Source organism: Poromitra crassiceps (genome assembly GCF_964638095.1).
Source record: "Poromitra crassiceps genome assembly, chromosome: 13".
Lineage (NCBI taxonomy): Eukaryota > Metazoa > Chordata > Actinopteri > Beryciformes > Melamphaidae > Poromitra > Poromitra crassiceps.
The window spans coordinates 553,073-568,658 of record NC_139644.1 but is presented as its reverse complement, the minus strand read 5'-3'; the positions used below and the strand labels follow the sequence as shown (position 1 = coordinate 568,658).

General features: G+C 44.4%; 1 protein-coding gene across 1 annotated transcript in view; it reads right to left on the bottom strand.

Annotated features, from left to right (window-relative positions):
- The window catches only part of LOC310787696 (multidrug resistance-associated protein 1-like), a gene marked incomplete at its 5' end in the record, with an annotated part of 140,878 nt that overhangs the window by 86,677 nt on the left and 38,615 nt on the right, over window positions 1–15,586 (bottom strand). The window contains 3 exons of the mRNA XM_083649179.1: window positions 2,396–2,557; window positions 4,701–4,878; window positions 14,739–14,966. Coding sequence (XP_083505305.1) covers window positions 2,396–2,557; window positions 4,701–4,878; window positions 14,739–14,966 — 568 coding nt within the window. The remainder of the gene's footprint in view (window positions 1–2,395; window positions 2,558–4,700; window positions 4,879–14,738; window positions 14,967–15,586) is intronic.

Sequence of the window (15,586 nt, the reverse complement as noted above, 5' to 3'; positions counted from 1 at the left end):
TAGCTGTGCCTGTGAACAGCAGTCAATCTGCTGCCACAATTGAGCCCCTCCGTCTCCGCTGCGATAGCCCCTCCATATGATTTAGTTGCCGACACCAGCGTCTTTCTGAAAAGTTACATTATTCTCAGGTGGGAGCCGGCGACACACTGTGAAAAAGCGGGGTGCAGCGCACTTTTCAGTGCAGAGCAAACGCAGAGCAAACACAGCAGAGCCACCAGACACTCCCACGGAGGAGGAGGAGGGGGGTGGGGCACGCAGGGCAGCATACAACCATTGACAGTAAACACAGACCCAGACAGCAGGCTCGATGCACAGAGACAGGCAAACAAGCTAGAATATCTGATGCCCAGTGCCCACCAGCAGTAAATCAAGACCAGCAAGAAGGTGTAGGGTCTGCGCACGCAGGGGCCAGCGCTGCTGGTTGCAGCTAAAAAATATTATTTGGCCAAACAAAAAAATTTTGTTTTCACTGTTTTATTGAAGGAAATTATTTTTGAGGTGTCATTACATCAGAAAATATTACCTTCAGAGTCAGTGATGTGCTTGAAATGCTTCATTTCACAAAAGGCTGAATATCTCAGCTTCTAAATTGAAACGTGTGTTTTTGCTTAAATCAACCTATCTTCTCCGGCTGATAACTAAAGAACGGAAAATGATATCAATAAACTTTTTTTGCAGATGATAGAAGAGAATCTCATCGTTCTTTGTGCGTGTTCGGTGTTTACATAGTAATATCACACAATATTCTGTGGGCCTCGAGAAATCACTGAAAACGCTCTGAAACTCTGGCACTGGGAGCGTCCGTTCTCCAAAAGTGGCTGGCACTCAATGAGTTAAGATCCAGCTGCTGGACCAGGGGGGTATGACATTATTTTTTAAAGTTTTATCCGGAAGTTTCCATTTCCTTTTGGCTGACCTGACAGCCGTAGGAGAAGGGAGAAGGGATGAGGGAGGGGGAAGAGAGCCCCCGCAGCCACTGAGAAACTGAATGGGTTTACAAAAACAGGTTCACCGCAAAACCGGTTTTATTCTTATGCAAATTACAAGATGCATGTAAACACAATGGGCAATTATCGAGGTAAGAGAGGTTGAAAAGTTGACTCCCGCGCAGTTGTAATTAGCGACGCTCACTGTAGCCTACGTTCATGTATTTGCAAAAGGCTGCGCCCATCATGCGAACGGCAGGCTTGCTGTAGCGAGTGGATTATTAGTGTCTTTAATCTTTGGGTTTGGAGGAAGGTATCAAGTATTTTCAAGTCAAAAGGCTCAAGTCCAAGTCAAGTCACGAGTCATTGGTGTTCAAGTCCAAGTCAAGTCACAAGTCATTGGTGTTCAAGTCCAAGTCGAGTTGCAAGTCTTTGTTGATTTTGTCAAGTCGAGTCCAAAGTCGTCGTATCAAGTATTTTCAAGTCAAAAGGCTCAAGTCCAAGTCAAGTCACGAGTCATTGGTGTTCAAGTCCAAGTCAAGTCACAAGTCATTGGTGTTCAAGTCCAAGTCGAGTTGCAAGTCTTTGTTGATTTTGTCAAGTCGAGTCCAAAGTCGTCCAATTCATGACTCGAGTCTGACTCGAGTCCGAGTCATGTGACTCAAGTCCACACCTCTGGTTATCACTATGAACTAGAGATGTATAGCAAGTCAAAAAACACAAATAGAAATTGCCCACCCAGTTAAGCCCCGTTGACGATGATGATGATGATGGGTTGATGGGTCTTGGCTCATGGACTATTACTGCTGGTTGCTTGTTCTGATGTGACAATGGTATGTATCGAAACTGACCCCTGTGATTATCATGATATTGATTTCAACTGTATCGCCCAGCCAGTATAGCCTGTTTGTTCTGCTCTCTGTCTTCTCCCCCCTCCCCCTGCTCTTTCCATTATCTTGCTCCCCTCTCTCCACCCTCTCTCCCTTCCTCCATTCTCTCACCCTCTCTCCCTTCTCCCCCACACCCTCTCTCTGTCTTTAATATAAGAATGTTCAATCATGTTTATTGATCGTGCTTAGCTACATATCTAGACATACTCTCTGTAAAGCCCTCTGGGACATGCTTGTGAATTAAGTTAAGTCAAGTTATTGTTATCTTTTAATTATCCCAATGGGGAAATGTATCCTCTGCATTTGACCCATCCTCTACTAGGAACCTTCCTAGAACTAGGAGCAGTGGGCAGCCGCAGTGCAGTGGCTGGAAAACAACTCGAGTTCTTGTTGCGAGTACCTTGGTCAGGGGCACAGACAGGAGTATTAACCCTAACATCCATGTCTTTTGGTGCTGGGAGGAAACCGGAGCTCCGGGAGAAAACCCACACGAACACGGAGAGAACATGCAAACTCCACAAAGAAAGGACCTGGGACAGACCGAGGTTCGAACCCGGATGTAAACAGGAAGAAGCCTACCTGCCAGAGGAAGTAGAGGGCCAGCACCACCTGCAGGGGGGCAGACCAGATCATGTTGATGTAGGTGATGAGATCCATGAAGCGCTGAGCATCCACTGACATCAGGTTGACCATCTCCCCCACTGTGGAGGTGCGCCGTGCTGCGTTGCTAATTACCAGCGCCTGGAAAGGCAGGTCAAGTAGATGCAAGAGAGAGGTCAAATGACATAAAGGTTACACAGGTCCAAATCAGATTAATAGAATCAGAATCAGAATTCTTTATTTATCCAAGGTATGTTTCACATACACATGAAATTGACTTGGTGTGGTGCTCAAGTAACATACCATAAGTTAGAACAAATATACAAGATATCAACAAATATAAGAGAATATAAGAATAAGAAAAAAAGAATATAAAAACATTCAAAGCTATTAACAAATATAAAGATATGAACAGTATTAACAGCCTGTAAAGATATAAACAGTCTTAAAGTGTGGTAGCCTAAATATTGGCTATTTAACAAAATATGTACAGGGTGCAAGATAAGTAGCAGCAGTAATGAGCTTTGCATTGCACAACCTAGGTAATAATGTATGTAAGTAGTACAATTAATCATTTATGCGAAATATTTAAAGAATATATAGATTAGGGGTGTCACGGACACGGTACACAAAAGTCACGGTTCGGTCCGACCGTCCCGTATTGCTGGGATGGAATGTTGGCAACCCTAGGTACGAATACGGTACAACGGAGAAAAAAAGCAACAAATCCCAAATTCTGTTTTTTTCCCTTTGAATTTTTCTGAATTCTGTGTTTTGCTTTTTACGCGCATTTTACCATCAGAAATAGTGTCTAATAAGTGGGAATGAATAAATGTCCACAATTTAATAAGATCTAGGCAATCCACACAAAACGGTTTTACAATTCAAAGTGTGGGGTGCGCCTCCCTCTCAGATGTCTGTATTCCAGCTGTTTGACAGGGCAAAGGCATTCCCCCCCACTTTAATCTTTATTGTACACAAGTTTGTAAATAGAGTGCATGTGGAGTAGCCTAATCCTCTCCACAAAACGTTCCATTCAGTGAACGCCGATTTCTATGGCCCTTGTGTTGTTTTGGTGTGTCTTCTCATGGCGTTCAAACAGCGTTTAGGTGCTTTGCCACCACCTTATGGATTTGACGTATTCGTCGTGTCGCTTCACGCACCGAACCGTGATGCCCATACCATGAATTCACGGGACAAATACATGTACAGCGACACCCCTAATATAGATATTTTACATTTTTCACTTGATGTTTCTTCACCAGACTCTTGTATGTGGGTCTGTGTACAGTAATTCATGTAGACTCTCTTGTATGTGGGTCTGTGTACAGTACTTACTGTAGACTCTCTTGTATGTGGGTCTGTGTACAGTACTTCCTGTAGACTCTCTTGTATGTGGGTCTGTGTACAGTACTTACTGTAGACTCTCTTGTATGTGGGTCTGTGTACAGTACTTCCTGTAGACTCTCTTGTATGTGGGTCTGTGTACAGTACTTCCTGTAGACTCTCTTGTATGTGGGTCTGTGTACAGTAATTCATGTAGACTCTTGTATGTGGGTCTGTGTACAGTACTTCCTGTAGACTCTCTTGTATGTGGGTCTGTGTACAGTACTTCCTGTAGACTCTCTTGTATGTGGGTCTGTGTACAGTACTTCCTGTAGACTCTCTTGTATGTGGGTCTGTGTACAGTAATTCATGTAGACTCTTGTATGTGGGTCTGTGTACAGTACTTCCTGTAGACTCTCTTGTATGTGGGTCTGTGTACAGTAATTCATGTAGACTCTTGTATGTGGGTCTGTGTACAGTACCTTCCTGTAGACTCTCTTGTATGTAGGTCTGTGTACAGTAATTCATGTAGACTCTTGTATGTGGGTCTGTGTACAGTAATTCATGTAGACTCTTGTATGTGGGTCTGTGTACAGTACTTCATGTAGACTCTTGTATGTGGGTCTGTGTACAGTACTTCATGTAGACTCTCTTGTATGTGGGTCTGTGTACAGTACTTCCTGTAGACTCTCTTGTATGTGGGTCTGTGTACAGTACTTCCTGTAGACTCTCTTGTATGTGGGTCTGTGTACAGTACTTCCTGTAGACTCTCTTGTATGTGGGTCTGTGTACAGTACTTCCTGTAGACTCTCTTGTATGTGGGTCTGTGTACAGTACTTCCTGTAGACTCTCTTGTATGTGGGTCTGTGTACAGTACTTCCTGTAGACTCTCTTGTATGTGGGTCTGTGTACAGTACCTTCCTGTAGACTCTCTTGTATGTGGGTCTGTGTACAGTACCTTCCTGTAGACTGCTCCGATGATGGCAGTCCGCAGGCGCATGCCGGTGACGAAGCAGACATGGAAGTACTTCTGCAGGATGAGCGTCTGCAGACACGTACAGATGAACAGCAGAGCTGTGTAGAAGTAGCCCTGCCAGGAGGGGGCGCTGGAGTTGTTGACAAACCTGATCAGCAGCCTGGAGGGGATCAAGAAGAAGAGGTCAACATAACGACTTGCTAAGAAATAGAGAGCCGCAGTAACGAGTCCGGAAATCATCGATGCTAACAGCCCTGGTTCTTCACAGTTTTCGCCTATGGGAGTTTTGAATGGGTTTTTGGCGCAATGCTTCTAATAATCTCTCTGGGCAATGCTGGCTTAATCAAATGCGAACCAGTGTTTAGTAATATCATCTTCACACACGAGGACCACTTTTACGAGTTTTGAAGCTTTTCCTTGCCGTTAAAAGGACGGCTAGCTAGCAAACGGCTAAATGAGACTACACTTTTGAGTCGATGGGGATATATACGTCAATAACGTCACCACTTCAAAGGGCGAACACGGAAATTCTCTTTCCCTCACCTGGTTCAGCCCCGTTCAGCCCGGGGTAATCAGTGCACACATCAACAACAGTCCAGGTTGAGTGCTGACGTGACGTGGAAGCCTATGCGACAGTGTGTAGTTCTGGATTAGCTTAGCTCGAGCATTTTACTTCTAGGGCTCGCATTTACGCTTCAAAACTCATGAAAGTGGTCCTCATGTGTGAAGATTATCCGACGGAACTCTGGTTCGCGTTTGATTAATCTTGCGTTGCCCAGAGACCGTATTTGAAGCATCGCGGCAAAAACCCATTCAAAAATCCCATAGACAGAAACAGTGTAGAACCAGGAAGTTCGGGACTTCCGCATTCTGCCTACAAAAATACGTCATCCCTGCGGCTCTCTATTAGATGTGATTAGAAGCAAATCATTCTCTCAAAGCTTTTTCAGGTCTGGCAGCAATTAACGGTAGTATTCACATGAAGCGGGGGCAGAGTTGAGCCTTGCAAACCCCTTTTCCAAACTGCAATATTCGGAAAAGCAGTCTATGCAGATAATGTATGGACATGGGTAGAACATGAGCGGCTATGAGGGCTGATGTCTCCCCCAGTTATAGGACAGTTATAGATTAAAGTAAGCCTAACAGAGATAGATGGGGGGAAATTTGTTTGAAATATGACAGGGGTTAAGTTAAGTTAAGTTATCCTTTATTTATCCCCTTGGGGAAATTCATCCTCTGCATTTGACCCATCCTCTACTAGGAACCTTCCTAGAACTAGGAGCAGCGGGCAGCCACTGTGCAGCGCCCGGGGACTAACTCCAGTTATTTTGCCAGTACCTTGGTCAGGGGCACTGACAGGAGTATTAACCCTAACATACATGTCTTTCTTGATGGTGGGAGGAAACCGGAGCACCCGGAGAAAACCCACACGGACACGGGGAGAACATGCAAACTCCACACAGAAAGGACCTGGGACGGACCGGGGTTCGAACCCGGGACCTTCTTGCTGTGAGGCAACAGTGTTAACCACTGAGCCACCGTGCCGTCACAGTGCCACAGGGGTGCCACAGGGGTGAGACTGGAGAGAAAATATTAGAGCCCGACCGATATTATCGGCCCGCCGATATTATCGGCCGATATTGGCGATTATCGATATATCGGTATCGGTAAAAAAAAAAAAAAAAAACGGCCGATTTTTTTTTTTTTTTTTTATATATATATAAGTTATAGACAGCATGGACAGCATGTTGTGTATATTTGATATTTTTTCTTAACTATTTGTTCTATTGTGTTTTTGTATTTCTAGTTATTTATAATTATTAAATTCCCAGTTAAGTTTACTGTTTCATTGCATTGAGTTTATTAATAAGCTGTAAAATATCCTGCCTACATCACATATTTCAATTCATGTCAACTCAATCATATCTTTGTCAAGTGTTTGATATTTGAGGGTTGCTGATGTGGTGCCTCCTCTGGTCGTTAAGGGCGCCTGTTCGGAGGGAGGGGAACTCGTTGGAATATCGTGATCCTCCCACGTGCTATGTCCTACCGGTGAAGCTTCCCCTGTCAGGTGAAAAGAAGCGGCTGGCTAACTGCCCATGTGGAAGCATGGAGCCAGTTTTCGGCTCTCCCCAGATCGGCAGAGGGTGGAGCAGCAACCAGGATAAATAAATAAAAAATTAGCACTAATGGGGGATTAGCACAAATGGGGGATAAACATTTGATGATAAAAACAAAAATAAAATAAAATAAAAATATCGGACGATATTATCGGTATCGGTAATTTTTTATTCCCTAAAATCGGTATCGGTATCGGTTTCAAAAATCCCATATCGGTCGGGCTCTAGAAAATATTTTTAAAATGATTCATTAGGTTATGAAAAAGAGCTGTTAATGTATTAAAAATCACACCCAGGTGTTGAAGTAAGCGGTGCAGTTTTGTGCACGTCCGACCCGTGCATGCATCCATGCGCGCGCCGATCCGTGCTGTGTGTGCAATGTGCGTGTGTGTGTACATTACCGCTTGTGCGTGTTTCAAGCCGCTCTCTCCATAGCGTGCCAAAGCCTCGCCAATGAGGAAATGAATTCGCCATTAATTTCCAGGCGTAAATTTTACTTTTGCGTGCGTGCGCATGTCTGCGTGAATGTGTCGTGCATGTGCACACAAATCCAACCCCACACATCTCACCGCAAACACACAACGTCACTTATAGAAGCTGCTGCACCTCTTAAAAAGCAATGTGCAAATTTAATTGGACTCTTCCTTTAAATGTGCGCCTATTTCACCAAGAAACTCATTCTGCAGAAATGGAAGTCCCCCTCTCCACCCTCTTTTCAGTTGTGGTTGGCGGACATGATCTCTGTTATACGAATGGAGAGACTCAGGTTCTTGAGGACCAACCCACCTGGGAGATTTCAAACTATTTGGGACCCGTTTCTGGCCTACCTTGACGAGGTTAGGGGTGACGGGTGTGTCTCATTCATATATATATATATATATATATATATATATATATATATATATATATTAGGGTTGGCACAATGGACGATGGCATCGACCATCGTGATGGGCCGACCCCCCATCGACCTCGGATCATCGTAATTAATTATCTGTTCAAATTAAAATTGTGCCGTTTTAATAATAAACTAGAACGACCGCAACGCGGACTTATGCCTCCGCCATTAGTTCATTCTTGAGTCCAAGTGGATGTTGGAGCCAAATTGGAAGAAATTGCATCAAGGCGTTTCTTTGCAGAATTGGATATTTGAGCCAAATGTGAAGAAATTTAGTCAAGGTGTTACTGAGATATGGCGTTACCGAGCTTGAAAATGGCATTTGTTAGGTCACTGTGACCTTGACCTTTGACCTTTGATAACCAAAATGGAATCAGTTCATCCTTGAGCCTAAGTGAATGTTTAAGGCGAATCTGATGAAATTCCGTCCAGGCGTTCCTCAGATATCGCGTTAACAAGCTTGAAAATGGCGTTTGAGAGGTCACAGTGACCTTGACCTTTGACCTTTGACCACCAAAATCTAATCCGATCATCCTTGAGCCTAATTGAATGTTTAAGGTGAATGTGATGAAATTCCGTCCAGGCGTTCCTCAGATATCGCGTTAACAAGCTTGAAAATGGCGTTCGAGAGGTCACAGTGACCTTGACCTTTGACCTTTGACCACCAAAATCTAATCAGATCATCCTTGAGCCTAAGTGAATGTTTAAGGCGAATCTGATGAAATTCCGTCCAGGCGTTCCTCAGATATCGCGTTAACAAGCTTGAAAATGGTGTTCGAGAGGTCACAGTGACCTTGACCTTTGACCACCATAATCTAATCAGATCATCCTTGAGCCTAAGTGAATGTTTAAGGCGAATCTGATGAAATTCCGTCCAGGCGTTCCTCAGATATCGCGTTAACAAGCTTGAAAATGGCGTTCGAGAGGTCACAGTGACCTTGACCTTTGACCTTTGACCACCAAAATCTAATCAGATCATCATTGAGCCTAAGTGAATGTTTAAGGCGAATCTGATGAAATTCCGTCCAGGCGTTCCTCAGATATCGCGTTAACAAGCTTGAAAATGGCGTTCGAGAGGTCACAGTGACCTTGACCTTTGACCTTTGACCACCAAAATCTAATCAGATCATCCTTGAGCCTAAGTGAAGGTTTAAGGCGAATCTGATGAAATTCCGTCCAGGCGTTCCTCAGATATCGCGTTAACAAGCTTGAAAATGGCGTTCGAGAGGTCACAGTGACCTTGACCTTTGACCTTTGACCACCAAAATCTAATCAGATCATCCTTGAGCCTAAGTGAATGTTTAAGGCGAATCTGATGAAATTCCGTCAAGGCGTTCCTCAGATATGGCGTTAACAAACATCCGTACGGACAGACATCCGTACGGACGGCCGTACGTACGGACGGACAACCCGGATCCATAATGCCTTCGGCCTGGCTTCGCCGGCGGAGGCATAAAAAGGCCAAGTCCACTTACCGTAACGCGCGGGGGACGCGCCGGCGGCATTAAACAAGCGCACCCAGTTCAGTTCAGGGAAGCCTCCCCTCCCCCTCCTCCGCTCTACTGCTTATCTGAACTGGGTGCGCTTGTTTAATGTCGTTCTTTCCTGTTTTCAACCCAAAGTGAGTACAAGTCTTCAACTGTAAATTTAACTCGCCTGTTTCCAAAGTGAAAGTTGGAGTTGCTACTCGCTCCAGATACAGCAGCTGTGTTTCTCGAACCATTTCTCCTAAACTCTCTCTCATTACATTAGGTTCAAAAGCCCACGCAAATCTCAGAATCAGAATCACTTTTATTGCCACAGTATGCAGGTTACATATGAGGATTTTTTTTATATACATTAGGGGTGTGTCGCGGTACGTGTATTCGTCCCGTGAATTCACGGTATGGGCTTGAATTCACGCCCAATTCACGGCCATACCGAATTGAGGAATACGTCAAATCCAGAAGAAGGTGATGGTAAAGCACCTAAACGCTGTTTGAACGCCATAATCGCCACAGAAGAAGACACACCAAAACAACACAAGGGCCATAGAAATCTGCGTTCACTGAATGGAACGTTTTGTGGAGAGGAAACATTACCGGGGGTCAGTCGCTCCAGCGTGTTTACAAGCCGTAGCTTCCATGCTGCTTCACAAAACCACAACAACATTGAAGCGTCCAGCTGCTCCCCCTTTACCGTCGTCAAACAAGCGAGTGCAGAGCAGTATCCTAATGACTTTTATGACTCAGGCGATAAGCGATTTTGCAAATTTCGTCAACATCAAGCCAACGAGGTAAGCTTGCTAATGTAATGTTACGTAGCCGCGACGCGCAACGTCGTTTATAGTTGCGCGTTGCAGCTACACGTTACATAACACTGACAAAGCTGTTAACTTGTAAACAAGCAACTTACATCGCGTGAGATGACAAGCAAGAAGCGGTGAGGAAGAGGGGATGACTCCTTGTCATGTTCCAATAATCCAACATGATGACCGAACGTAATCATTATGGTAAACAAAACTCGCATCCACTAACGTTAGCCTACTTACTTGGGAAAGTGAAAGCCACCCCGCTGTCTGTCAGACAGCGGGGGAGGGGTGGGTGGGAGTATTAACTCATTCACCGCCAAAGACGTCTTTGACGTGTTATCAGAAATAGCCATCCACGCCAAAGACGTGTTTGACGTGTTTTTGTTTTTATGAGTGCAGTGCATAGTTGAAACACTTACCCAGCCTGTGACATAGTTTCAGGTCCCTAACCTCAAAGTCAAGCCTACAGCACGTTATCAAACACATACCGCAGCTGTTGTTTGAAATTAGGAAGAAGGTGGAAAGGAGGAGAAACGCGCTTCCTTGTTGCAGAGGAGAAACGCCATTGAAATGCCCCCTCGCCACGCTGCAGAGCTGATCGAACTTGCTGCAGAGCAGCGGACATCGAAACCGCGGTAGTCAAACCCGTGACCAACATGATCGATCCTGGTCCCTGGACCCCGTTCCTATGTGCCAGCCCGAAAGAGACGAGACGGAGTCACAACTGTGTGGAGGAGGAGAAGCTGTTCTCCTCCTCCACACAGCCTCGCCACATAAATGGCTTTCACACAGAGTCAAGCAGCAGAGCAGCACAGCCACTTTCCTGGCGAGGAAGACTGGACTGCCTAGTCAAACCCGTGACGAACATGATCGATCCGGTTCCAGCAGCGCCTGGTCCCAAAGCCAAGCCGGACCCGTTCCTGTGTCGTGTCCATGGACTGTATATAGTCGTGTCGCAGGCAGCATTCGTCCCAGCCCGAACGAGAGGAGGGAAACGAGCAGAGGAGGCAAAACGCTGATGGGGAAGGAGGGGGAAGGAGGTGGGGGGAAGGAGGTGCGATCTAGCAGTAGCTGTGGACAGAACTCTCTCTCTGTGTGTGTGTGTGTGTGTGTGTGTGTGTGTGTGTGTGTGTGTGTGTGTGTGTGTGTCTGTGTCTGTGTCTGTGTGTGTCTGTCTGTCTGTCTGTCTGTCTGTCTGTCTGTCTGTACACTCACTCACACTGAGCAAACTGTATTGTTGAATGTAAAAAAAGCACTTCATATATATATATATATATATATATTTTTTTTTTTTTTGTCATTTGTGTCATAATGAATAATATTTACATGTCTGATGTCAATACAGTTCAAAATAAAAGAATTGAGAGCGAGTTCTGCCTGAGATTGTGTGCATAAATACATAAATGCCATTTTCTGCAATTTCTTTTCTCAGAGAGACCTTTTGGGTGAAAACAGGGTGTATATAAATTAGGGCTGTGGCGATTCACTTATCTCCCGATTCGATACTATCACGATTCTTGGGTGCCGATTCGATTTATATTGCGATTCTTAAGTATTGCGATTCTACGATTATTGCGATTCGATATTACGATTTATTGCGATTTTTGTTTATTTTTTTCTTTTCTTTTTTCAGTTTGTTTGCTTTTTTACACTAGATTAGAACATGGTAAAAGTTGAATCATACACTAGAGACTGTATATTATATATCATGAGTAGGGCTGGGCGATATAGTTAAAAACAGGGGCGGACTGGGATCATAATTCAGGCCGGGCATTAGATACCAAGCAGGCCAGGCCGATATGGGCCAACGCGCGTGAAATTTGGGCCGTTTGAAGCCAGATTTGGGCCGTTTGAAGTCCAATTTTACAATGAGATGCACCCACTTTAACCCTGAAGTGTAATTATTACTTCAGACTAACTAATAAAGTAATAAAACCACTAGTAAACCAGTAGGCGGCGCCTGGCCTGCTGTTCAGTGAGTGGCCTGACTGCAAGCACCCAAAAAAAAAAAAAAAAAAAAAAAAAAATTTAAATTTGCGATTATCGATTCTGGAATAAAAGATCGATCCAAAAAATCGTGACATTAAAAATCGCGATACTTAGGTGAATCGATTTTTTCCCCCACCCCTAATATAAATGGCTATAAGTAGAGTACAGAACATGCTAAAAGCTCACTTTTTTTTTCCTGGTGAACCCAGAGACGTACATCTTCATTTTGAGGTATTGCAAATCACTCTGGTGCTAATAGATAATTTACTGTGGGTCTTGAACGATGACCAACAATTATGAAAATCTTTGGCCTGTGCTAAATATTGGCAGTCCTAAACTGGCGGTGAATGAGTTAAGCCTTTGGCATAGTCTTCGCGCCCAGCCAAGCGCATAGGGCATGCGGCGATTTTGACATCATCGCACGGGGCATGTCGGGGGGCGAGGCCTGAGCGCAGCGCGGCGCGTCCATGGAGATTTTTCTATCAGCGCGTCGGGTTTTGGCACATTGTCAACATGGACGCTTTTGAGGGAAGACTCCAGGGGAAAATGGCGGCGATTGAGTGCCAGACAGTCTGAATGAAATTGAATGTAACGTTCCCAATTCTATGTATTAAATTCTAAAAAACGACCCTCAACATTTGGGAAGGTTAAGCCACACAACTAGTTCGTTATAATCAAACGTCATGCTTCGAAGGCGACTTTACGACGATGAGGACGGTGAGGACTCAATCACAGCAGATCTCCGCTGATAGACTACCACAGGCACAGGCACCTTGCTTCCTCCTTCAACGCTTCTCTGCGAGATTTTGTTCGTACCGCCCCCTGGCATTTCGGAGCGAGCTGCGCACTGACTATGTTCTGTTTTGGCCCGCGCAGAGTGCGCGCGCCCTCCGCGGAACCCCGCCTCCAGCGCGTGCGCGAAGAGTATGCCAGACGCTACTCCACATGCACTCTGTTTAAAAAACTTGTGTACAATAAAGATTTAAAGTGGGGGGAAATGCCTTTGCCCTGTCAAACAGCTGGAATACAGACATCTGAGAGGGAGGCGCACCTCACACTTTGAATAGTAAAACCTTTTTGTGTGGATTGCCTAGATCTTATTAAATTGTGGACATTTATTCATTCCCACTTATTAGACACTATTTCTGATGGTAAAATGAGCGTAAAAAGCAAAACACAGAATTCAGAAAAATTCAAAGGGAAAAAAACAGAATTTGGGATTTGTTGCTGTTTTTCTCCGTTGTACCGTATTCGTACCGAACCGATATATATAACTATATATATAAAACTCTAACCCAAAACCGAGGTACGTACCGAACCGTGACTTTTGTGTACCGTGACACCCCTAATATATATATATATATATATACTTTCTTTTTTCCCCTTTCTTTTACAAGCACATAAGCTCTGTATGTAACTGGTGGCACTGTGTTGTAATTTTGAGTGTATGTACAGTACGGTATGTTTTTTCTTTATTCCTTTTCTTTTCCTGTATCTGAGTTTGTTTGTTTTTCTGTGTTCTGAAATGTTTTAATTGCAAAATAAAATACATTAAAAAAAAAAAGTGAGCCTATTTCAAATTAGGTTTTTGGGTTCACAATGAAATGTTTTACAGTCAACAGAGTCATTAATGACACTTTTACAAATAGAACCATTGGTATGTAAAAAAAAATAACCTTTATGTATACAGGGGGAGTGTCACTGAGAGCAATGCTCTCTTTTTCAAGAGTGCCCTGTTCACATTCACATACATTCACACCAGCGTTTCCGTTGCCGGTCAACGTGTCCGGCAGATTTCAGTCTCCCGGACAAATGGAATAAATTCCGGCCATATATTAGATCTGATCTTAAAAACAATTGATAGTAGGCTACAGCCTATAATCTCGATTTTGCCGTAAATGACTGGTCAATGAAACGGACAACTCCAAATGCAAGCTTCAGGGTTGAGAAATGAATGTCTCCGTGCTCCGTGATACATGCTGCTTTGCATGCTGAGTCTCAGACAACGGCCCACAAATTCCACAGAATTAGGAACCCAAAGTGGAATTCACAGGGCGTTATCTTGAGACCACGAGTGAGAAAATGAAAGAGTCGCCTGAAAAAAGAAACATAGTTACATGAGATAGATAGATAGTAGGGGTGCTCCAAAAAAATCGATTCTTGAAGAAGGCGACAATGAGGTAGAGCTGGTTCCTTGACCTCTTATAGGGGGACAGTCCATCCCGATCATCTGAACGATGATTGGTCTGCCGGTTGGCAGACGTGGTGTCATTGGAGCTTGCATGATTGGTCACACCGAATGAGCTTCCCATTAGCGAGATACAGAACGAAAGAACAAGTGATTCACACCTGGAAGCTGACCAGTACAACCACAGTCTGATCTGCTGGCTACTGAGCAGCTCCACTTGAGCGGTTGGGGTTAAGGGCCTTGCTCAAGGGCACCTCAGTGGTGGTAATGAGGGAGGGGCAAGCGCTGCTTTTTCACTTTCCCCACCCAGATTTATCCTGCCGGTCCGGGGATTGAACAGACAACCTTCCGGGTCACTTGCTTCTCTAACCTTTAGGCCACCACTGTCAAACTAAATGAATGTCTGCGAAACTGTTTACAGTTTTTGGATATGTGTGAGATCATGTGCAAAATAAATCAGTATTGTTTTTCAGTGAGCTGTGCCTTTAAGTTCCCTATCGCTAAGCTAAGACAATAAGACAAACACAGGGCACCTCACCTGAGGATCTCAGGCCCAACAAACATGAGGATGTCCTGGATGATCTTATAGAGAGAGGAGATGAGGAAGTAGGGTCCGAAGGTGAGGCACAGGGCCCAGAACAGGGAGGGCTCGCTGGGCTTCCCCCGGCCTTTTACAATCAAGATCTCTGACTCCTCCACAGGTCTGCCTTCTGCACTCTCGCCACGCGATGCTCGCTTAGGGGAGTACACAGTCTTCTCTTCTGGCCTGGGGAAGGGAATTACAGGACAAGTAGGTGGTGTGAACTGGGAATGGCTCAGTGGTTAGCACGGTCGCCTAACAGCAAGAAGGTTGCAGGTTTGAATCTCTACCCTGGTCCTTTCTGTGTGTAGTTTGCATGTTCTCCCTGTGTTTGCGTGGGTTTCCTCCCACAGTCTGAAGACATGCTGTGTTTGTGTAGTATCGTAATGTAATCTAGTAAAATGCGTAGTATGCATAATGTATGTAAGCTATGTTGTGTGTAGATATATGATGTAGTTTATACTCTGATGATGCTATGTAAAGCCCTTTGAGACATGCTTGTGTGATAAGGGGCTATAAACAGAACTGAGGTGAATTCATAAAGACTCTAAATATAAGTGCCAAAAGAAAAGAAACACCACGGCATAGTGTGGTCACAGGGTGCACAGTAGGGCTGTGGCGATTCACTTATCTCCCGATTCGATACTATCACGATTCTTGGGTGCCGATTCGATTTATATTGCAATTCTTAAGTATTGCGATTCTACGATTATTGCGATTCGATATTACGATTTATTGCGATTTTTGTTTATTTTTTTCTTTTCTTTTTTTCAGTTTGTTTGCTTTTTTACACTAGATTAGAACAT